This window comes from Salmo salar, chromosome ssa01 (genome assembly GCF_905237065.1).
Source record: "Salmo salar chromosome ssa01, Ssal_v3.1, whole genome shotgun sequence".
In the NCBI taxonomy this organism is placed as follows: Eukaryota; Metazoa; Chordata; class Actinopteri; order Salmoniformes; family Salmonidae; genus Salmo; species Salmo salar.
The window spans coordinates 115,928,024-115,953,872 of NC_059442.1; the positions used below are offsets into that span (position 1 = coordinate 115,928,024).

At 43.0% G+C, this 25,849-nt stretch overlaps 1 protein-coding gene across 1 annotated transcript in view; it reads right to left on the bottom strand.

Annotated features, from left to right (window-relative positions):
* Window positions 1–16,651: 16,651 nt before the first annotated feature.
* The window catches only part of LOC106562767 (carbohydrate sulfotransferase 15), a 99,907-nt gene continuing 90,709 nt past the window's right edge, over window positions 16,652–25,849 (bottom strand). The window contains 3 exon segments of the mRNA XM_045687717.1: window positions 16,652–18,105; window positions 18,108–18,194; window positions 20,502–20,649. Of these exon segments, the coding sequence (XP_045543673.1) occupies window positions 17,993–18,105; window positions 18,108–18,194; window positions 20,502–20,649 (348 nt within the window). The 3' untranslated portion in view covers window positions 16,652–17,992.

Here is a 25,849-nt window from a genome sequence, read left to right on the forward strand (position 1 = left end):
ACACTGTGAAGCCTTTCACCATTTAACAGATCACACTGTGAAGCCTTTCACCACTTAACAGAACACACTGTGAAGGCTTTCACCATGTAACAGATCACACTGTGAAGCCTTTCACCATTTAACAGATCACACTGTGAAGCCTTTCACCACTTAACAGATCACACTGTGAAGCCTCTCACCATTTAACAGATCACACTGTGAAGCCTTTCACCACTTAACAGATCACGCTGTGAAGCCTTTCACCACTTAACAGATCACAATGTGAAGCCTCTCACCATTTAACAGATCACACTGTGAAGCCTCTCACCATTTAACAGATCACACTGTGAAGCCTTTCACCACTTAACAGATCACGCTGTGAAGCCTTTCACCACTTAACAGATCACACTGTGAAGCCTTTCACCATTGAACAGATCACGCTGTGAAGCCTTTCACCATTTAACAGATCTAGAATGGATTGTCGAGATCGGTGTGGAAGAACTTGACTGGCAAGCACAGAGCACTGACCTCAACCCCATCGAACACGTTTGAAATGATCACACTGTGAAGCCTTTCACCATTTAACAGATCACACTGTGAAGCCTTTCACCATTTAACAGATCACACTGTGAAGCCTTTCACCATTTAACAGATCACACTGTGAAGCCTTTCACCACTTAACAGATCACGCTGTGAAGCCTTTCACCATTTAACAGAACACACTGTGAAGCCTTTCACCATTTAACAGATCTAGAATGGATTGTCGAGATCGGTGTGGAAGAACTTGACTGGCAAGCACAGAGCACTGACCTCAACCCCATCAAACACGTTTGGGATGATCACACTGTGAAGCCTTTCACCATTTAACAGATCACACTGTGAAGCCTTTCACCATTTAACAGATCACACTGTGAAGCCTTTCACCATTTAACAGATCACACTGTGAAGACTTTCACCACTTAACAGATCACACTGTGAAGCCGCTCACCATTTAACAGATCACACTGTGAAGCCTTTCACCACTTAACAGATCACGCTGTGAAGCCTTTCACCACTTAACAGATCACACTGTGAAGCCTCTCACCATTTAACAGATCACACTGTGAAGCCTCTCACCATTTAACAGATCACACTGTGAAGCCTTTCACCACTTAACAGATCACGCTGTGAAGCCTTTCACCACTTAACAGATCACACTGTGAAGCCTTTCACCACTTAACAGATCACACTGTGAAGCCTTTCACCATTTAACAGATCACGCTGTGAAGCCTTTCACCATTTAACAGATCACGCTGTGAAGCCTTTCACCATTTAACAGAACACACTGTGAAGCCTTTCACCATTTAACAGATCTAGAATGGATTGTCGAGATCGGTGTGGAAGAACTTGACTGGCAAGCACAGAGCACTGACCTCAACCCCATCGAACACGTTTGGGATGATCACACTGTGAAGCCTTTCACCATTTAACAGATCACACTGTGAAGCCTTTCACCATTTAACAGATCACACTGTGAAGCCTTTCACCATTTAACAGATCACACTGTGAAGCCTTTCACCACTTGATAACAGATCACACTGTGAAGCCTTTCACCACTTAACAGATCCCAATGTGAAGCCTTTCACCACTTAACAGATCACACTGTGAAGCCTTTCACCACTTAACAGATCACACTGTGAAGCCTTTCACCATTTAACAGATCACGCTGTGAAGCCTTTCACCACTTAACAGATCCCAATGTGAAGCCTTTCACCACTTAACAGATCCCATTGTGTAGCCTTTCACCACTTTGCAATTTCATGAAAGTTTCTTTTGACAACTCAGAGAAGCCAGGGATGAGGAAGAAGTGGAGAGAGGAGAAAGGGGTGGATAAAATAAGATAAGGGGGACAGAGAAAAAGGGAGCGAGAAATAGGTGAAAAGAGAGAGAGAGAAGGCCTTTGCTCACTCTGCTCAACCCCTCCCTCCTCTTCATCTCCACTCTGCTTAGCCCCTCCCTCCTCTTCATCTTCACTCTGCTCAGCCCCTCCCTCCTCTTCATCTCCACTCTGCTCAGCCCCTCCCTCCCCTTCATCTCCACTCTGCTCAGCCCCTCCTTCCTCTTCATCTCCACTCTGCTCAGCCCCTCCCTCCTCTTCATCTCCACTCTGCTCAGCCCCTCCCTCCTCTTCATCTCCACTCTGCTCAGCCCCTCCCTCCTCTTCATCTCCACTCTGCTCAGCCCCTCCCTCCTCTTCATCCCCACTCTGCTCAGGCCCTCCCTCCCCTTCATCTCCACTCTGCTCAGACCCTCCCTCCCCTTCATCTCCACTCTGCTCAGCCCCTCCCTCCCTCTTCATCTCCACTCTGCTCAGGCCCTCCCTCCCTCTTCATCTCCACTCTGCTCAGGCCCTCCCTCCCCTTCATCTCCACTCTGCTCAGCCCCTCCCTCCTCTTCATCTCACTCTGCTCAGCCCCTCCCTCCTCTTCATCTCCACTCTGCTCAGCCCCTCTCTCCCCTTCATCTCCACTCTGCTCAGCCCCTCCCTCCTCTTCATCTCACTCTGCTCAGCCCCTCCCTTCCCTTCATCTCCACCCTGCTCAGCCACTCCCTCCCCTTCATCTCCACTCTGCTCAGCCCCTCCCTCCTCTTCATCTCACTCTGCTCAGCCCCTCCCTCCTCTTCATCTCCACTCTGCTCAGCCCCTCTCTCCCCTTCATCTCCACTCTGCTCAGCCCCTCCCTCCTCTTCATCTCCACTCTGCTCAGCCCCTCCCTCCTCTTCATCTCCACTCTGCTCAGCCCCTCCCTCCCCTTCATCTCCACTCTGCTCAGCCCCTCCCTCCTCTTCATCTCCACTCTGCTCAGCCCCTCCCTCCCCTTCATCTCACTCTGCTCAGCCCCTCCCTCCTCTTCATCTCCACTCTGCTCAGCCCCCCCCTCCTCTTCGTCTCCACTCTGCTCAGCCCCTCCCTCCTCTTCATCTCCACTCTGCTCAGCCCCTCCCTCCTCTTCATCTCCACTCTGCTCAGCCCCTCCCTCCCCTTCATCTCCACTCTGCTCAGCCCCTCCCTCCCCTTCATCTCCACTCTGCTCAGCCCCTCCCTCCTCTTCATCTCACTCTGCTCAGCCCCTCCCTCCTCTTCATCTCCACTCTGCTCAGCCCCTCTCCCCTTCATCTCCACTCTGCTCAGCCCCTCCCTCCTCTTCATCTCCACTCTGCTCAGCCCCTCCCTCCTCTTCATCTCCACTCTGCTCAGCCCCTCCCTCCTCTTCATCTCCACTCTGCTCAGCCCCTCCCTCCCCTTCATCTCACTCTGCTCAGCCCCTCCCTCCTCTTCATCTCCACTCTGCTCAGCCCCTCCCTCCTCTTCATCTCCACTCTGCTCAGCCCCTCCCTCCTCTTCATCTGGGAGTTGATCTGAACTGACACGCGGAGAAATGAAACTGGGGAGAGATTTCTGAGAGGTCCCACTGGCCAGACCCAGACAGCTGTCACTGCTGGGAAGTCATACAAATCAAAACGAGTGGACAGCCTTTACCTCCTAGACCCTGGGAACCCCCCTTCTCTCCCCTCCCCCCTCCTCTCCTCCCATCTCATCTCCTCTCGCTGCCCCCTCCTCTCTCCTCCCCTCTCATCTCCTCTCCTCCCATCTCATCTCCTCTCTCCTCCCCTCTCATCTCCTTTCCTCCCCTCTCATATCCTCTCGCTGCCCCCTCCTCTCTCCTCCCCTCTCATCTCCTCTCACTGCCCCCTCCTCTCTCCTCCCCTCTCATCTCCTCTCACTGCCCCCTCCTCTCTCCTCCCCTCTCATCTCCTCTCGCTGCCTCCTCCTCTCCTCCTTCACCCTCTCTCTCTACCTCTACAACCCTCATCCTCTTCTCTCTCTCTCTCCCTCCCCTTACCCTTCCCCCTCTCTCTCCCTCCCACTCTCCCTCTCCCCTCCTCTCCTACTACCACCCCCTGTCCTCTCCCTCACCCCTCCTCTCCTACTACCACCCCATGTCCTCTCCCTCTCTCCCTCTCCCCACCTCTCCTCCCCTCTTCCTCTCCTTCTACCACCCCGTCCTCTCCCTCTCTCCCTCTCCCCACCTCTCCTCTTCCCTCCTCTCCTTCTACCACCCCTGTCCTCTCCCTCTCCTCTTCCCTCCTCTCCTTCTACCACCCCCTGTCCTCTCCCCACCTCTCCTCTCCCCCTCCTCTCCTTCTACCGCCCCGTCAGGAAGTCCAGGATCCAGTTACAGAGGGAGGTGTTTAGTCCCGGGGGTCATTATGGTGTTGACCTCTGAACTGTAGCTGTAGTAAATATCTTGTTTTTTATCATTTCGTATTATACTGAAACATCTGACTGTGTTTGTGTCTATTTTTAATAAAACCCTGTTTTGATTGTTATGTATCAAGTCCGGTAAGACTTTTGCCATTTTATCGATTGTGAGTTTTGTTATTATTTTGTTATAATTTATAAAACTTACAATCAGCAGGGGACTCTCCAAATGTTCAAGGTTTTAAATATGAACTGAAATAACTGTTTGTTACATGGAACTAGGAAGTACTGAAATGAGTGACGTGTGTTGTCATTGGTATAAATAGCGGGAGCTACTTTGTCCCAAAATGTTGAATGGAATTCTATGGGAACGACATTCATTCCTGGTGTGTTTCTCGGGAAAATATTCAGACAACTTGACTTTTACCACATTTTGTTACGTTACAGCCTTATTCTAAAATTGATTAAATTCATTGTATTTCTTCCTTATCAATCTACACAGAATACCCAACATTGACCAAGTAAAACAAGGTTTTTATTTATTTTTGCAAATTTATGAAACATGAAAAAAAACGAATCTCACAATTAGACAAGTATTCAGACCCTTTACTCAGTACTTTGTTGAAGCACCTTTGGCAGTGATTACAGCCTCGAGTCTTCTTGGGTATGACTCCAGAAGCTTGGCACACCTGTATTTGGGGAGTGTCTCCCATTCTTCTCTGCAGATCCTCTCAAGCTCTGTCAGGTTGGATGGGGAGCGTCGCTGCACAGCTATTTTCAGGTCTCTCCAGAGATGTTAGATTGGGTTCAAGTCCGGGCTCTGGCTGGACCACTCAAGGACATTCAAAGACTTTTCCCGAAGCCACTCCTGCGTTGTCTTGGCTGTGTGTTTAGGGTCGTTAACTTGTTGGAAGGTGAACCTTCACTCCAGTCTGAGGTCCTGAGTGCTCTGGAGTAGGTTTTCATCAAGGATCTCTCTGTACTTTGCTCCGTTCATCTTTCCCTTGATCCTGACTAGTCCCCCAGTCCCTGCTGCTGAAAAACATCCCAACAGCATGATGCTGCCACCACCATGCTTCACCGTAGGTATGGTGCCAGGTTCCCTCCAGACGTGATGCTTGGCATTCAGGCCAAAGAGTTCAATCTTGGTTTCATCAGACCTGAGAATCTTATTTCTCATGGTCTGAGTCCTTTAGGTGCCTTTTGGTAAACTCCAAGCGGGCTGTCATGTGCCTTTTACTGAGGAGTGGCATCACTCCTCCTAACAGACATCATCACACCTGTTTTATACGGTCCTCCTCCTAACAGACATCATCACACCTGTTTTATACGGTCCTCCTGCTAACAGACATCAACACACCTGTTTTATACGGTCCTCCTCCTAACAGACATCAACACACCTGTTTTATACGGTCCTCCTCCTAACAGACATCATCACACCTGTTTTATACGGTCCTCCTCCTAACAGACATCATCACACCTGTTTTATATGGTCCTCCTCCTAACAGACATCATCACACCTGTTTTATACGGTCCTCCTCCTAACAGACATCATCACACCTGTTTTATATGGTCCTCCTCCTAACAGACATCATCACACCTGTTTTATACGGTCCTCCTCCTAACAGACATCAACACACCTGTTTTATACGGTCCTCCTGCTAACAGACATCATCACACCTGTTTTATACGGTCCTCCTCCTAACAGACATCATTACACCTGTTTTATACGGTCCTCCTCCTAACAGACATCATCACACCTGTTTTATACGGTCCTCCTCCTAACAGACATCATTACACCTGTTTTATACGGTCCTCCTCCTAACAGACATCATCACGCCTGTTTTATACGGTCCTCCTCCTAACAGACATCATCACACCTGTTTTATACGGTCCTCCTCCTAACAGACATCAACACACCTGTTTTATACGGTCCTCCTCCTAACAGACATCATCACACCTGTTTTATACGGTTCTCCTCCTAACAGACATCATCACACCTGTTTTATACGGTCCTCCTGCTAACAGACATCATCACACCTGTTTTATACGGTCCTCCTCCTAACAGACATCATCACACCTGTTTTATACGGTCCTCCTCCTAACAGACATCATCACACCTGTTTTATACGGTCCTCCTCCTAACAGACATCATCACGCCTGTTTTATACGGTCCTCCTCCTAACAGACATCATCACACCTGTTTTATACGGTCCTCCTCCTAACAGACATCATCACACCTGTTTTATACGGTCCTCCTCCTAACAGACATTAACACACCTGTTTTATACGGTCCTCCTCCTAACAGACATCATCACACCTGTTTTATACGGTCCTCCTCCTAACAGACATCATCACACCTGTTTTATACAGTCCTCCTCCTAACAGACATCATCACACCTGTTTTATACGGTCCTCCTGCTAACAGACATCAACACACCTGTTTTATACGGTCCTCCTCCTAACAGACATCATCACACCTGTTTCATACGGTCCTCCTGCTAACAGACATCAACACACCTGTTTTATACGGTCCTCCTCCTAACAGACATCATCACACCTGTTTTATACGGTCCTCCTCCTAACAGACATCATCACACCTGTTTTATATGGTCCTCCTCCTAACAGACATCAACACACCTGTTTTATACGGTCGTCCTCCTAACAGACATCATCACACCTGTTTTATACGGTCCTCCTCCTAACAGACATCATCACACCTGTTTTATACGGTCCTCCTCCTAACAGACATCATCACACCTGTTTTATATGGTCCTCCTCCTAACAGACATCATCACACCTGTTTTATACGGTCCTCCTCCTAACAGACATCATCACACCTGTTTTATACGGTCCTCCTCCTAACAGACATCATCACACCTGTTTTATATGGTCCTCCTCCTAACAGACATCATCACACCTGTTTTATACGGTCCTCCACCTAACAGACATCAACACACCTCAAAATATCAACAACAGTAACAGAATTGCAGAGCATTTTTACAGGACAATAGATTCAGTTGAATGGTGGTGATTTACAGTTCATTGTCCTGTAATGGACGGGTCATTCTAGGTTTCCTATTCAAAAGTTTTACCGTGACGTGTTTTCAATAGTCGTAGATGAAAACAAGATGCACATTTCATTCCTATTGGCCTCCTACAGACAATTCAGATGTCGGTTTCCAAGATGGCGTCAACACCATGTCAAACATCTGGCCCCATTTTTTCTCTGTATCGTAGAGAAACCTCCAGGCCATAAAACTGTCTGCAGGCGGAAAGCTCATTCATGGTCGAAGGCACCGTATGGACGGTGTGATGCAATTGTGGAGTCTCTGGAGGACAAACTGAGCTCCGTACCGCATCGCCGTGCGCAGCCCCAGATTTTGTATCAACTCCGTATAGCTCCGCGTTGATGTGATTGGTTGAGGTCCAGCATTTACACAAACTCACTTCCTTGTTTAACTTCCTTTAAAACAGCTCCACTCTGCTCTGCTCTGCGAAGTGCAATAAGTACAAATGCCCTGACTTCTGCAGAGGCCCTATCATAGTAAATGCTGCACGGCCACTGGAGACGTGGGATTGACCATGCAGAGACTTTAACACTGCCAATCATTATGTATTTATAGAAGGGTCGAGTAATTGTGTGTGTGTGTGTGTGTGTGTGTGTGTGTGTGTGTGTGTGTGTGTGTGTGTGTGTGTGTGTGTGTGTGTGTGTGTGTGTGTGTGTGTGTGTGTTTGCTTTAGCCATGCCCGGAGTGCCAGGTGAGCAGGGTTTGCTGTTTTGGGATGTTTCTATTGGTTTCCATAGGCAAGCTCATTCAAGCACAGATAAACTATTTACCAAGGTCTGCAGGCTACGCCAGAGAGGGAGGTTTATTTTGTAGTGACTTCTAAATTCCAGGGAAATTGGAGTTGGAAGAGAAGTGATTGAAGCATAACTTCCTCCAGTCATCCAGCTGGCCCTTAACTTCCTCCAGACATCCAGCTGGCCCATAACTTCCTCCAGTCATCCAGTTGGCCCTTAACTTCCTCCAGTCATCCAGCTGGCCCTTAATTTCCTCCAGTCATCCAGCTGGCCCTTAACTTCTTCCAGTCATCCAGCTGGCCCATAACTTCCTCCAGTCATTCAGCTGGCCCTTAACTTCCTCCAGTCATCCAGCGGGCCCATAACTTCCTCCAGTCATCCAACTGGCCCTTAAAGTTACAACTTTTAAGTCAAAACTAAATATGCAAATTAGATAAGGTAATTTTAATATGGGGATCCATTTTTCCATTTATCCATTCAATGTGTTTTATTAGGTCAAGATCCAACTGACTTCTTTAGTTAACTTTGTTATTTTCCAAAATTATATTTGAAAAAAATATGCAGAGATTTAAAACTGTGTTTTTCCTTTCTAGGTGGTTTATCACAAAAGCTACTCCAATTTCTTGGTGATTGTCTCCTGCCCTCTGGTGTAGAGAAAGTGAAAAACATGTTTAGTCCTCAGTCATTAGCTAGTCTCAGAAACCCTAGACCTTGGAAAAGGAAAGGGGTAAATACCCAGTCATACCCCACATTTTAAATTTTTTTTGTCATTGTTTACATTTTTTGGTCATTTAGCAGACACTCTTATCCAGAGTGACTTACAGTAGTGAATGCATACATTTCATACATATTTTTCTCCGTACTGGTCCCACGTGGGAATCGAACCCACAACCCTGGCATTGCAAACACCATGCTCTACCAACTGAGCCACACTAAAATGTGTCTTCTGCATTTAACCCAACCCCTGTGAATCAGAGAGGTGGGGGGGGCCTTAATCGACATCCACGTATGTCAGAATATTGGGAGGCCTAGGGAGATTTTTACCTTGTCAGCTCGGGGATTCGATCCAGGAACCTTTCGGTTACTGGCCCAACGGGCAACAGTACGTCAGAACATTGTTAATTTGGAAGGTCTAGGGAGATTTTTACCTTGTGAGCTCGGGGATTCGATCCAGGAACCTTTCGGTTACTGGCCCAACGGGCAACAGTGAGATTAGTCATTCATTGGTATGTATCATCATGCCTACTAAGCTTCCAATCATTAGAAACATTTGATTTTAAGCACATCTTTTGTGAATGTGAGAAAGGTTTGTGTTGTAATCCCAATGCTGTGTAGTGTTTCCTAATGTTGAAAGAGGAAGCCACTATCCTACAATGTTGACACGTACAGTTGAACAAAATGTTTCTTCATTAAACAAAGCAGTGTTCCATAACTAGTCCTTCCCATTTCCCTTAGGGACTGGGATGTCTGTCTGTCTGTCTGTCTGTCTGTTTATAATTTTTTAATCCCATACCTTAATTGTTCTTCTGACATAAAAAGCCTGATTCAAATTACAAAAATGTTTAATCCAACATGTGTCTCTCAATGGACATGATAGACTTTACCAAAGGGAGAGAAAGTCATTACTGTAGGCTGATGAGTTGTAATTACCTAAGACATTTTACCGTCCCAGCACAATACTGCCATCTGGTGTGTGTGTGTGCATGTATGTGTGCGTGTGTGCGTGCGTGCGCGTGCGTGCGTGTGCGTGCGTGCGTGCGTGGACTATGATACAGTCCTTCTTTTCACTGGAACAACATTTTTTTATATATCAACAAATAGAAGTCAGTACTGTGTAAATAATTATTCATGTGTACACACACTCAAAGAGAGAAGTTAAGGACATGACAGTTGATGTGGTGGAATGGTTTCACACAGAGAGAAGTTAAAAGGTATACTAGTCAGGACCCAGGTGGGATTACGAATTATTGGTATACTAGTCAGGACCCAGGTGGGATTACGAATCATTGGTATACTAGTCAGGACCCAGGTGGGATTAGGAATCATTGGTATACTAGTCAGGACCCAGGTGGGATTATGAATCATTGGTATACTAGTCAGGACCCAGGTGGGATTAGGAATCATTGGTATACTAGTCAGGACCCAGGTGGGATTACGAATTATTGGTATACTAGTCAAGACCCAGGTGGGATTATGAATCATTGGTATACTAGTCAGGACCCAGGTGGGATTACGAATCATTGGTATACTAGTCAGGACCCAGGGGGGATTACGAATCATTGGTGTACTCCACATGAATATAACTTTTATTTATTTATTATTTAAATAAAAACAGACGTTGATTCCTTAACATTCCTCAACATAAATCCTCTTGGTGGGAGAGATGATACAACAAGAAAAGGAAGATCCTTAATGGGGGGGGGGGGGGTGCTAGACTGACATATGGAATTATTTTAAGATGGTCATACTATGGATCATTTAGCTATCAGATTTAGAATTTTAGGAACCCTATAGGTATCCCCCAAAAATAAAAGTAAAAATATGATTTGATAAAATGTTGGATTTTGACCTTAGATTTCGACCATAGGAACACATTGAATAACACATTCAGAAATGGCAAAAAGGACAGTCAAAAGAAATGTATCATAACAAACAAGGTTTTGAAGTGTCTGTCCTAAATGTTTTTATTTTTGACACATATTTAACAATTTTTTTGGAGGGTAGACCAAAACTACATTCATACTTCCATTTGTTTTTTTTAAACCAGTACCAGTTACCTTCAGACGAGGTCGTAGAGCAAAAAACTGAGATTCATGAGAATCTCCCCTTTCTATAGAGAGATCATAACAGTAGGTCAAACCGGTCAGACGTTTACGTGAGAAGACCAATTTTCGAGATGTCTCACGGTCTGACCGACACCGCTCTGCCACCTTTCACAGCAGATGCGGAAGTGCGGTACTGGCCGATGCGGTGGATTGACACACATCCAATGAAAAACAACATCTCTAGTTTAAACTGATGGATTTTCATGGGGATTTTTTTGGGGGGGTTACGTAACTTAGATTCTAGGGGGTTAACACTAAGGATGAGGCCCAAATGGCAACCTATTCCCTACATAGTGCACTACAACCGTTCTATGGGCCCTAGTCAAAAGCAGTGCACTAATTAGAGAATAGGGTGACGTTTTGGGTTCGCAAAATGTTTACAAAGAGATTCTTCGGCTGTCCATGTGGGGGAACCCTTTTTTTGGTTCTAGGTAGAACCATCTACTTGGAACCTACAGGGTGATCGGAAAACGGGTTCTCCTACTACAGGGACGGCCGGAGAACCTTTAATGGTTCTAGGTAGCCACCCTGTTTTCTAAAAAGAGTGAATTATAATGTAGCCTGGGTGGATTATAATTTAGCCTGGGTGGATTATAATGTAGCCTGGGGGGGATTATAATGTAGCCTGGGTGAATTATAATGTAGCCTGGGGGATTATAATGTAGCCTGGGTGGATTATAATGTAGCCTGGGTGGATTATAATGTAGCCTGGGTGGATTATATTGTAGCCTGGGTGGATTATAATTTAGTCTGGTGAATTATAATGTAGCCTGGGTGGATTATAATGTAGCCTGGGTGGATTATAATTTAGCCTGGGTGAATTGTGATGTAGCCTGGGTGAATTGTAATGTAGCCTGGGTGGATTAAAATGTAGACTGGGTGAATTATAATTTAGCCTGGGTGAATTATAATTTAGCCTGGGTGGATTATAATGTAGCCTGGGTGAATTATAATTTATCCTGGGTGAATTATAATTTAGCCTGGGTGAATTGTAATGTAGCCTGGGTGGATTATAATGTAGCCTGGGTGAATTATAATGTAGCCTGGGTGAATTATAATGTAGCCTGGGTGAATTATAATTTAGCCTGGGTGAATTATAATTTAGCCTGGGTGGATTATAATTTAGCCTGGGTGGATTATAATTTAGCCTGGGTGAATTGTAATGTAGCCTGGGTAAATTATAATGTAGCCTGGGTGAATTATAATTTAGCCTGGGTAAATTATAATTTAGCCTGGGTGAATTGTAATGTAGCCTGGGTGGATTATAATGTAGCCTGGGTGGATTATAATGTAGCCTGGGTGGATTATAATGTAGCCTGGGTGAATTATAATGTAGCCTGGGTGAATTATAATGTAGCCTGGGTGAATTATAATTTAGCCTGGGTGAATTGTGATGTAGCCTGGGTGAATTGTAATGTAGCCTGGGTGGATTAAAATGTAGCCTGGGTGAATTATAATTTAGCCTGGGTGAATTATAATTTAGCCTGGGTGAATTGTAATGTAGCCTGGGTGGATTATAATGTAGCCTGGGTGGATTATAATGATGCCTGGGTGAATTATAATGTAGCCTGGGTGAATTATAATTTAGCCTGGGTGAATTATAATTTAGCCTGGGTGAATTTTAATTTAGCCTGGGTGAATTGTAATGTAGCCTGGGTGGATTAAAATGTAGACTGGGTGAATTATAATTTAGCCTGGGTGAATTATAATTTAGCCTGGGTGGATTATAATGTAGCCTGGGTGAATTATACTGTAGCCTGGGTGGATTATAATGTAGCCTGGGTGAATTATAATTTAGCCTGGGTGGATTATAATTTAGCCTGGGTGGATTATAATGTAGCCTGGGTGAATTATACTGTAGCCTGGGTGGATTATAATGTAGCCTGGGTGAATTATAATTTAGCCTGGGTGGATTATAATTTAGCCTGGGTGGATTATAATTTAGTCTGGTGAATTATAATGTAGCCTGGGTGGATTATAATGTAGCCTGGGTGGATTATAATGTAGCCTGGGTGAATTATAATTTAGCCTTGGTGGATTATAATGTAGCCTGGGTGAATTATAATGTAGCCTGGGTGAATTATAATGTAGCCTGGGTGAATTATAATTTATCCTGGGTGAATTATAATTTAGCCTGGGTGAATTGTAATGTAGCCTGGGTGGATTATAATGTAGCCTGGGTGAATTATAATGTAGCCTGGGTGAATTATAATGTAGCCTGGGTGAATTATAATTTAGCCTGGGTGAATTATAATTTAGCCTGGGTGGATTATAATTTAGCCTGGGTGGATTATAATTTAGCCTGGGTGAATTGTAATGTAGCCTGGGTAAATTATAATGTAGCCTGGGTGAATTATAATTTAGCCTGGGTAAATTATAATTTAGCCTCGGTGAATTGTAATGTAGCCTGGGTGAATTATAATTTAGCCTGGGTGAATTGTAATGTAGCCTGGGTGGATTATAATGTAGCCTGGGTGGATTTGGGTGAATTATAATGTAGCCTGGGTGAATTATAATGTAGCCTGGGTGAATTATAATTTAGCCTGGGTGAATTGTGATGTAGCCTGGGTGAATTGTAATGTAGCCTGGGTGGATTAAAATGTAGCCTGGGTGAATTATAATTTAGCCTGGGTGAATTATAATTTAGCCTGGGTGAATTGTAATGTAGCCTGGGTGGATTATAATGTAGCCTGGGTGGATTATAATGATGCCTGGGTGAATTATAATGTAGCTTGGGTGAATTATAATTTAGCCTGGGTGAATTATAATTTAGCCTGGGTGAATTTTAATTTAGCCTGGGTGAATTGTGATGTAGCCTGGGTGAATTGTAATGTAGCCTGGGTGGATTAAAATGTAGACTGGGTGAATTATAATTTAGCCTGGGTGAATTATAATTTAGCCTGGGTGGATTATAATGTAGCCTGGGTGAATTATACTGTAGCCTGGGTGGATTATAATGTAGCCTGGGTGAATTATAATTTAGCCTGGGTGGATTATAATTTAGCCTGGGTGGATTATAATTTAGTCTGGTGAATTATAATGTAGCCTGGGTGGATTATAATGTAGCCTGGGTGGATTATAATGTAGCCTGGGTGAATTATAATTTAGCCTGGGTGGATTATAATGTAGCCTGGGTGAATTATAATGTAGCCTGGGTGAATTATAATGTAGCCTGGGTGAATTATAATTTATCCTGGGTGAATTATAATTTAGCCTGGGTGAATTGTAATGTAGCCTGGGTGGATTATAATGTAGCCTGGGTGAATTATAATGTAGCCTGGGTGAATTATAATGTAGCCTGGGTGAATTATAATTTAGCCTGGGTGGATTATAATTTAGCCTGGGTGGATTATAATTTAGCCTGGGTGGATTATAATTTAGCCTGGGTGAATTGTAATGTAGCCTGGGTAAATTATAATGTAGCCTGGGTGAATTATAATTTAGCCTGGGTAAATTATAATTTAGCCTCGGTGAATTGTAATGTAGCCTGGGTGAATTATAATTTAGCCTGGGTGAATTGTAATGTAGCCTGGGTGGATTATAATGTAGCCTGGGTGGATTATAATGTAGCCTGGGTGGATTATAATGTAGCCTGGGTGAATTATAATGTAGCCTGGGTGAATTATAATGTAGCCTGGGTGAATTATAATTTAGCCTGGGTGAATTGTGATGTAGCCTGGGTGAATTGTAATGTAGCCTGGGTGGATTAAAATGTAGCCTGGGTGAATTATAATTTAGCCTGGGTGAATTATAATTTAGCCTGGGTGGATTATAATGTAGCCTGGGTGAATTATAATGTAGCCTGGGTGGATTATAATGTAGCCTGGGTGGATTATAATGTAGCCTGGGTGAATTATAATTTAGCCTGGGTGGATTATAATTTAGCCTGGGTGGATTATAATTTCGCCTGGGTGAATTATAATTTAGCCTGGGTTAATTATAATGCCGCCTGGGTGGATTGTAATGTAGCCTGGGTGGATTATAATGTAGCCTGGATGGATTATAATGTAGCCTGGGTGAATTATAATTTAGCCTGGGTGCATTCCTAGTCGATCGCCAAACATTTCTGTAAATCGATCGCGATCCACTAGTCGATCTCTAAGGCCTTCCTAGTCGAACGCCAAACATTTCTGTAAATCGATCGCGATCCACTGGTCGATCTCTAAGACCTTCCTAGTCGATCGCCCAAACCCAACGATAAAGTCTATTTATTTTATTCATCTCGGGCTGTTCGGCGGTAGATGCACCCGATTCAGCTCTCCTGCATGCCCGGTAGGCCAACTGTTGCCATTTTGAACCATTTCATGTGTCTGAAGGTACAAACTCTGCCTTCCCGGCAGGGCCCAGAGAGCAAATCAAATGCACTACAGGCCAATCGGATGGCTCAGATGACCGTGTCTGCAGTAATGTAGCAGCCATAACAGAAAGATACAGTAAAGTTGATGTTGTGAGATTTCAAAACGTTTAAAACCACGACTAGAAAGAGACTGTCAACGAATACAGCAAAGAGCTGCTGTTTTTATGAGTGAGTTCATGTTTAAGTTCTTACTCAGCACTGTCAACACTTTGTATTCAACACTTTTATAACGCATAAAATGCGTGTTCTTCCTATTTCCACTCAGCGCTACAACAAGCACTGCAGCAGTAATGAATGAGTAGGAAAGTGTATCTATAGGCTTGTATTGTTGTTGTTATTAGCGGCTTGGGTCTTTTTAATATCGAGGAATATTTAACTTTCTTAGTTTATAGGAGTAACAACATGAATTTGTGCATGAGGCATAAATAATGCGACTCGAGGGACGTTGAGAGGCAGACCCTCAGTCTGCTGCTCTTCTCCCTCCGCCGAGACTGACCATCAGATGCAGGCACCATCCGCCCAGTAAAATACAAATTAAAAAGCACATGATTTAAATGTACAGCGCTTTCAGAAACAATTCAGACTACTTGACTTTTTCCACATTTTGTTACGTTACAGTCTTATTCTAAAATGGATTAAATATTTTTTCCCTCATTAATCTACATACAGTACAATAGCCCATAATGACAAAGCAAAAACAGGATTTTAGTTTTTTTTTGTTAATTTATTAAAAATAAAAAACTGAAATATTACATTTGCATAAGTATTCAGACCCTTTACTCAGTACTTTGTTGAAGCACCTTTGGCAGCGATTACAGCCTCGATTCTTCTTGGGTATGACACTACAAGCTTGACACAGCTGTATTTGAGGAGTTTCTCCCATTCTCCACTCAAGCTCTGTCAGGTTGAATGGGGAGCGTTGCTGCACAGCTATTTTCAGGTCTCTCCAGAGATGTTTGATGCGTTCAAGTCCAGGCTCTGGCTAGGTCACTCAAGGACATACAGAGACTTGTCCCGAAGCCACTCCTGCGTTGTCTTGGCTGTGTGTTTAGGGTTGTTAGCTTGTTGGAAGGTGAACCTTCGCCCCAGTCTGAGGTCCTGAGCACTCTGGAGCAGGTTTTCATCAAGGATCTCTCTGTACTTTGCACCGTTCATATTTGTCTCGATTGTGACTAGTCTCCCAGTCTCTGCCGCTGAAAAATATCCCCAAAGCATGATGCTGCCACCACCATGCTTCATCGTAGGGATGGTGCCAGGTTTCCTCCAAATGTGACGCTTGGCATTCAGGCCAAAGAGTTCAATCTTGGTTTCAACAGACCATAGAATCTTGTTTATCATGGTCTGAGTCCTTTAGGTGCCTTTTGGCAAACTCCAAGCGGGCTGTCATGTGCCTTTTACTGAGGAGTGGCTTCTGTCTGGTCACTCTACCATAAAGGCTTGATTGGTGGAGAGCTGCAGAGATGGTTGTCCTTCTGGAAGATTCTCCCATCACCACAGAGGAACTCTAAAGCTCTGTCAGAGTGACCATTGGGTTCTTGTTCACCTCCCTGATCAAGGCCCTTCTCCCCCGAATGCTCAGTTTTGACGGGCGGCCAACTCTAGGAAGAGTCTTGGTGGTTCCAAACTTCTTCCACGATTCTATTGTATTGACACGCACAACTCAGACCGTACTCTACACGGACCAGTGTAGCATAAACAATCAGAGCTGCAGTAGGCCTATATGCAAATAGACCATTGCCATATATGGATCTGTGCCATTGACTTTGAACTGGACTGTGTTTACAGCATGAGCGGTCGTGAGTGGATGCGCTTGTTCTGAGGTTAAAGCAAGAGCTGCATTTATCCATGTGTGCCCATTTTGTTCATATCCTTTGCCAGTTAGTGAGATATTAGCCCATTTGTAGTCAGAAATAGGGGAGTGATTGCTTCCAACAAGAGCACAAAATGTGTACATTTCTAGACATCTTTGGAAAAGGGAGTCAGGTAAAGAGCTTTTTTTTGTTTTCTTAAAGGGGCAGTGTTGTATTTTGAGACAGGCTTGAATAAGCTCAGCAGCCAATAGGCAGAGGGTAGCATAATTTGTCTTATTCTCTGTAATAATGGTATGGGAATAATAATGGATTTTATTTTGGAAAGTGGTTTCTTGCATCAAACAACACAACAACATTTTCAGTCACCTCCATGTCTGAAGGACAAGTGGATCAACAGGTTAATGTCAAATACTGCATGTTTTTTCTCTTCAAAAGTCTGATGGAATGTAGACATTGAACACCACACATTGGCTGCTACTGTAGGCTGAATGATAGAACAGTTATTTCCATGTTATTAACATGTTATGGGATGCATTTTTCTCCATTGTTTTGATAGTAGGCCACTCTGGTGGACCTACATTATGAACAAATAGCCACAGTAGCCTACTTGGTCACTGTTAAAACTGTAACTTAAAGCGGGTACAGCCTCAGTGTTCACAGTAAAACTGTAACTTAAAGCGGGTACAGCCTCAGTATTCACAGTGAACGCACGCTGGAAGTTGCACAGAATTTTCACAAAGTTCAAGTTTGCGCTCAGCAGACCGGAAATTTGCACAGTGCCCCAAAAAATGTGGATGGAACATTGACTGGGATATTCGAGTGCTGAATGGTTTCCACATTAAAACAAATCTTTATATGAGCTCTGAATGGTTTCCCCATTAAAACAAGTCTTGACATGAGTTTTGAATGGTTTCCCCATTAAAAAAAAGTATTTATATGAGTTTTGAATGGTTTCCCCATTAAAAAAAGTCTTTATATGAGTTTTGAATAGTTGTCCCATCTGAAGGAGTCATTGCGGAGCACCTTGGCCAGTTTCATGTTGAATGGAGTGTAGAAGTCCCTCAGTATCTCCTTGGTTACGGGAGCATGGGTCCTAGGTTCTTATCTGCTGGCCGCCGTGTGTTGGAGGCGGGACTTTTAGTGATCTCCGCTTCCTTCTGCACCGTCAACGGACCTTTAATACACACATAGACATACTATAAGCCACATACCAATCAGTCAATCAGTCAGTCAATCAACCAATCTGCCAGTCAATCAATCAGTCAGTCAATCAATCAGTCAGTCAATCATTCAATCAATACATTAATCAACCAATCAGTAAGTCAATCAATTCATCAATCAATCAAAGAGTGCTCTACAGCAACTTTTACAGTAACTGTGGGAGCAAAACTCATGACTCTGATTCCATTTCCATTATTAGCAGTGTCATGACGTTGGCCTGTGGGTAAGGTTTATGACCCCCCCATAAATACCTTTCTCCCTTCCCCTCTCTGACCCTACTGAAGGACTGCTGTCCTGAAGGACTGCTGTCCTGTTAAATATAGAGAGTCTGGGAACATCAAACAAATGGGGAAAGGAACCATATTTTGGTAATAAAACCAGTTGGAAATATGCTTTGGAACGTAATGAGTATGGATGTCAGTTCGTTGTTATCTGAGACATTATGACTGATGACAGGACGACATAAACTGTACCTGAGAAAGTATACACCCTCTAGTTATCAGAGTAACATGGAATTGTTATGCAATTGAAATGTTTGATATTGGAATTGTTTGTTATGAGATTAAATGTAATTTTAGCTTCCAAATGAGAGAATTGGGTTTTCATAAGGAAAGTGCCCTGCTTGATCAGTGTCCCACCCCTGTGAAGAGACAGGGGTTATAAACGATGAAACACATCACTCCCCCTCTCCACTATATAAGCCTTTGACGAAAAGATAACCAGGTTGTTCCAGTACGTGAGGTCTGCAGCCTCTACGTTAGAAGGACACACATGTCAAGTACAGAACTAAGCCAACCTCGGCGTGAGCTTTGGTGGCGAATGGTATGAACTTTGAGCTTATTCACTACAGAAGTGATACTTCCTAGCCGTTGAGTTAGCAGCGGCCGCTGTAGACTTGGGCTAGGAAAGGACGGACGACGGATCCAGTCTAACGACCAGACGAAGATACCACCACGTATCCAATTTACCACCAGAGACATTCTTCCGAGAACAGGAAGATCTGTTGGCCAACCCGGCCAGCATCTACAACCAATCTACCGAAGCGCAGCTCAGAGTAAATATTTATTGCATTTTCCTTTTCCAAATGGGCGGTAATTTAGAATGCATAAGATAATGTATTTACGATAGCATAGCTGCTGTTTCTTCGTTCCTAAGTCTTCCCGCTCTTTCATTCAAGCCCAACCCCCTTCCTTTGTGTAACCAGACATCATACAGGTTCCGTCCACCAGGACGTTTTCTGTATGACATCATTTGTATTCTGTGTATATGTAATTCTGTGTGATTAGTTGAGGTATTTAGTAAATAAATAATTAAACCCAATTTGGTATTGCTGATTCAACTTGTAAGCCAGGGTTCGTGAAGATAGCCAAGAATTTACAACTTTCATTATGAGACTGAAAATAAGATAAGGGTTAATATTGACTGCTACCGATGTAAAGTATTACTAAGTATTTTAAGAGTTTATTCGGAAGATAACGGCTCTATAAACGTTCTTCCGTGGTGCCCCGACTTTCTAGTTAATTACATTCACATGATTAGCTTAATCAGGTAATATTAATTAGAGAAAGAATTTTATAGGTTAGCATGTCATATCACTTAATCCGGCATAGCCAAAGACACGACAGCAGCATTTAGGCTGTCCACTTTGAAGAGCTGAAACAGAATGGCTATATAAGGAATGGAATATATAGGACCAGGCCCTGCACCCATTATAACCTATACAGCTGTCAGATGTGGGCGTTAACAAGCAACAACTGATATGGAGAGATAATGGTAAAGAACGGTCTAGGGAAGTTATTTTCATATAGAGGGAGGGGACTCTATGCGTTATGCAAAGACAGAATCCTATAAAGGCAGGACTCTGTAATATGAGAATTTAGTATTTTTCATGGAAGGACTCGGTTTTGCTACTCTGTATTAAAGTCTATATTGAATTCAAAGGTTCTTGTAAGAGTGTTATATTTTTGAAGCAATATTCCACGACATAACCTCTGTTATACCCTGTTACCTGGGTGACGGTGAGACTAGTCGGATTGTTGGGGAGTTATAGGGCTGTGGGGTTGTGCTGCCCCTTTCAGCTTATAGTAAGAATAGCATGGGGAAGTGTCTATAATAATAATATGATGTGGATCTTCGGTGGTTGCATAAGTAAACTTCAAAGAGCTTGCTAAGGATTAAAGCTCTGCGTCTGGCAGCTTCAATATAGACTGACTGACTTGAAATAAAGAAATATTAAGGACAAGAGTTGAATACTACATACCCAAGTTGAGGAAGTCAAAGACTTTGTGCATTGTGTATTTCCTGTTGGAAGCGTGATCTTCAAGCCGTAGGACCAGAATCTGTTCTCTACTGTAGACTGTCAACCAGTCTTGTATGTAGACTATGTACAGGCCCACCTGCAACCTGACCTAGGAATAGAAGATAAACAGTTCAGTATAGAATATGTAGATGGCCTCCGCACGGAGAAACAATTTAAAAAAGGCAACACATGCATTGATAAAAGTCTTAGGAAACTAACGAGAGAGAGAGAGAGAGAGAGAGAGAGAGAGAGAGACTTTAAAACGCTATAACGTACACTCAGAACCAAAAAAGCACAGTAAAAAGCAGCTGACACTAATTGAGGAGTCCATCAACACAAACAACTTCTGGCAAAATTGGAGAAAAAAAAAACAAATCGAAACAGGAGGAATTAGCAATAGTAAATGGTGACGTTTGGACAACCCATTTTAAAACACTCTACAACACCGTTCAAATTGACACTAACGCAGAACAACGACAAATTCATGAGAAGTTGAATGGATTAAGGAAAAAAAGGACAATCAAAATCCATTGGACTCCCCAATTACTGACCAGGAGCTCTATAAGAAACTTCAGGCTCTCAAATTTAAAAAGCATGCGGACCTGATGGCATCCTAAATGAGATGCTCAAACTCACTATTGCAAAATTTCAATTGGCTATAATTCAACTTTTTAATTTGATCCTGAGTGTAGGTTATTTCCCTGACATCTGGAATCAAGGACTCATAACCCCAATCTTTAAGAACAGAGACAAATTCGACCCTAACAATTACAGAGGCATTTGTGTGAACAGTAACCTGGGGAAGGTTTTCTGTAGTATTATAAATGTAAGAGTTCTAAACTTCCTTAATAAGCACAATGTCTTGGGTAAAAGCCAAATTGGATTTATATCAAAACATTGCACGACTGATCATATTTACACCCTACACACCCTGATAGATAAACATGTCCACCAAAATATACGCTTACTTTATCAACTTCCAAAAAGCATTTGATTCTATTTGGCATACAGGACTGTTCAACAAAGTTATTGAAAGTGGTGTAGGGGGTAAAATATATGACATAATTAAATCAATGTATACTGGCAATACGTGCTGCATTAAAATTGGTAAGAAAAGAACAGAATTATTTAACCAAGAGCGGGGCCTTCGCCAGGGTTGCAATCTGAGCCCTGCACTCTTCAATATTTACATCAACGAATTGGCCACTATTCTAGAAAAATCCTCAGCCCCTGGTGTTATCCTCCACAATTCAGAGGTTAAATGCCTACTCTTCGCAGATGACCTATGCCTGCTGTCACCCACAGCACCTGGCCTACAGCAGAGCCTGGACCTGCCAGACCTGGGCCCTGGCAGTAAACCCCAAAAATACTAAAATAATGATTTTCCAGAGAAGATCCAGATCTTAGGGAATTAGACAAAAGTTCTCAATTGGTACAAAATATAGAGTACTGTACACACTACAATTACTGAGGTTTAAAAATAAGCTCAACTGGACACCTTAATGAGGCAGTGAATGAACTGAGAGAGAAAGCACGCAGGACATTCTGTTAGGGCTAGGGGGCAGTATTTGCACGGCTGGATAAAAAAATGTACCCGATTTAATCTGGTTACTAATCCTACCCAGTAACTAGAATATGCATATACTTATTATATATGGATAGAAAACACCCTAAAGTTACTAAAACTGTTTGAATGGTGTCTGTGAGTATAACAGAACTCATTTGGCAGGCAAAACCCTGAGACATTTTCTGACAGGAAGTGGATACCTGATGTGTTGTATTACCTTTAAACCTATGCCATTGAAAAACACAGGGGCTGAGGAATATTTTGGCACTTCCTATTGCTTCCACTAGATGTCACCAGCCTTTACAAAGTGTTTTGAGTCTTCTGGAGGGAGATCTGACCGAACAAGAGCCATGGAACGATGATGGCCCATTAGACACCTGGCGCGCGAGTTCATGTTGGGTACCCTCGTTCCAATACGTTATAAAAGAGAATGCATTCGTCCACCTTGAATATTATTCATGTTCTGGTTAAAAAAGGCCCTAATGATTTATGCTATACAACGTTTGACATGTTTGAACGAACGTAAATATATTTTTTCCCCTCGTTCATGAAGTGAAGTCCGGCGGGCTTAGATCATGTGCTAACAAGACGGAGATTTTTGGACATAAATGATGAGCTTTTTTGAACAAAACTACATTCGTTATGGACCTGTGATACCTGAAGTGACATCTGATGAAGAGAATCAAAGGTAATGGATTATTTACATAGTATTTTCGATTTTAGATCTCCCCAACATGACGGCTAGTCTGTATCGCAACGCGTATTTTTCTGGGCGCAGTGCTCAGATTATTGCAAAGTGTGATTTCCCAGTAAGGTTATTTTTAAATCTGGCAAGTTGATTGCGTTCAAGAGATGTAAATCTATAATTCTTTAAATGACAATATAATATTTTACCAATGTTTTCTAATTTTAATTATTTAATTTGTGGTGCTGACTTGACTGCCGGTTATTGGAGGGAAACGATTTCCTCAACATCAATGCCATAGTAAAACGCTGTTTTTGGATATAAATATGAACTTGATAGAACTAAAAATGCATGCATTGTCTAACATAATGTCCTAGGAGTGTCATCTGATGGAGATTGTAAAAGGTTAGTGCATCATTTTAGCTGGTTTTATGGTTTTGGTGACCTTGTCTTTGAATTGACAAAACATTACACACAACTCTTGTAAATGTACTGTCCTAACATACTCTAAATTTATGCTTTCGCCGTAAAACCTTTTTGAAATCGTAAAACGTGGTTAGATTAAGGAGATGTTTATCTTTCAAAGGGTGTAAAATAGTTGTATGTTTGAAAAATTTGAATTTTGACATTTATTTGGATTCAAATTTGCCGCTCTTGAAATGCACCTGCTGTTGATGGAGTTAAAAAACAAATTCAAATTGAAATACCTATTAAAATTTGGCTAAAACTAATTGAATGTGTCACTGAACCAATTGCACTTTATGGCAGCGAGGTGTGGGGTTCACTTGCAAAACAAGATTTATCAAATGGTACAAACACCCCATTGAAACCCTGCATGCAGAGTTCTGTAAGATTCTCCTACATGTCCAGAGGAAAATTAAAAACAATGCATGTAGGGCAGAATTAGGCCAAAAATATCCACTAATATTAAAAACTCAAAAAAGCACAATTAAGTTTTGGAAACATCTAAAATACAGTGACCCCCTCTCATATCATTACCAAGCCTTGCAATGCCAAGAGCTGAGCAAAGAAAAGAGTCCCCTCATCCAGCTGGTCCTGGGGCTGAGTTCACAAACCTGTTCTACTAACACACTGAAGCCTCAGGACCCTCATCCAGCTGGTCCTGGGGCTGAGTTCACAAACCTGTTCTACTAACACACTGAAGCCTCAGGACCCTCATCCAGCTGGTCCTGGGGCTGAGTTCACTAACCTGTTCTACTAACACACTGAAGCCTCAGGACCCTCATCCAGCTGGTCCTGGGGCTGAGTTCACAAACCTGTTCTACTAACACAGTGAAGCCTCAGGGCCCTCATCCAGCTGGTCCTGGGGCTGAGTTCACAAACCTGTTCTACTAACACACTGAAGCCTCAGGACCAGAACATCCAATCAATCAGAATAAAACAAATTACTACACAGTCAAAACAAAACTACATTGTTTAATGGGGAGCACAAGCACAAAGCAAAATGCAGTGCTATCTGGCCCTAAATCGATAGTACACCGTGGCTAACTATTTGACCAGGGTTACTGACCACAACCGTAGAAAAACCTTGACAAAGTACAGGCTCAGTGAGCACAGCCTTGCCATTGAGAAGGGTAGACACAGGAAAACCTGGCTCCCTGTAGAGGAAAGGCTGTGCAACCACTGCACAACAGCAGAACCTGAGACGGAGCTGCATTTCCTGACAAAATGTCAAAAATATAAAATAATTAGAGAGTGTCATTTCCCCAAATTTGAAACCCTTATTCAAAGTTTCAAAGACCTCTCTGATGAGGATAGGCTACCCGTCCTGTTGGGGAAGGACGCAGAGAGCTGTGGGTTGGCAGCGCACTACATTGCCACCTGCCATAAGATGAGGGACAGTGTCTGACAGAGCAATCAACCTGCACATGTCCTCTACTGTATGCGTATTGTTATTGTTCAATGTATGGTTATTTTTACCCTTGGTTATTAGTATTACTGTTGTCCCATTGACAATTTTGATTCTTATTATTTTAATATTGTAAATATCCAAAATAAGCTTTGGCAATATGTACATTGATACGTCATGCCAATAAAACAAATTGAATTGAAATTGAAAAAAATTGAGAGAGAGGGGGGGTGAGAGAGAGACAGACAGGTAGAGAGAGAGAGGTAGAGAGAGGGGGAGAGAGAGGAGAGAGAGAGAGAGGTAGAGAGAGGGAGAGAGAGGAGAGAGACAGGTAAAGAGAGAGAGGAGAGAGACAGGTAAAGAGAGAGAGAGAGAGAGGTAAAGAGAGAGAGAGACAGGTAAAGAGAGAGAGAGAAAGACGTAAAGAGAGAGAGAGCGAGAGAGAGAGAGACAGGGAGAGAGAGAGAGAGAGACAGCAACACAATTAGAGAGAATACCTGACCACAGAATACCTGACCACTAAGGAAAGCTTTGACTATGTACAGACTCAGTAAGCTTAGCCTTGCTATTGAGAAAGGCCATCGAAGGCAGACCTGGCTCTCAAGAGAAGACAGGCAATGTGCACATTGCCCACAAAATGAGGTGGAAACTGAGCTGCATAAATATGACCATATTAGAGACACATATTTCCCTCAGATTACACAGACCCACAAAGAATTAGAAAACAAATCCAATTTAGATAAACTCCCATATCTACTGGGTGAAATACCACAGTGACCAATCACAGCAGCAAGATGTGTGACCTGTTGCCACAAGAAAAGGGCAACCAGTGAAGAACAAACACCATTGTAAATACAACCCATATTTCTGTTTATTTATTTTCCCTTTGTACTTTAACAATTTGCACATCATTAGAACACTGTATATAGAAATAATATGTCATTTGAAATGTATTTATTATTTTGGAACTTTTGTAAGTGTAATGTTTACTGTTCATTTTGTATTGTTTATTTCACTTGCTTTGGCAATGTAAACATGTTTCCCATGCCAATAAAGCCCCTTAAATTGTAAATTGAATTGAGAGAGAGAGAGAGACAGGAAGAGAGAAAGAAAGACAGCGACAGAAAGAGAGAAAGAAAGAGAGAGAGAGAGAGAGAGAGAGAGAGAGAGACAGAAAGAAAGACAGC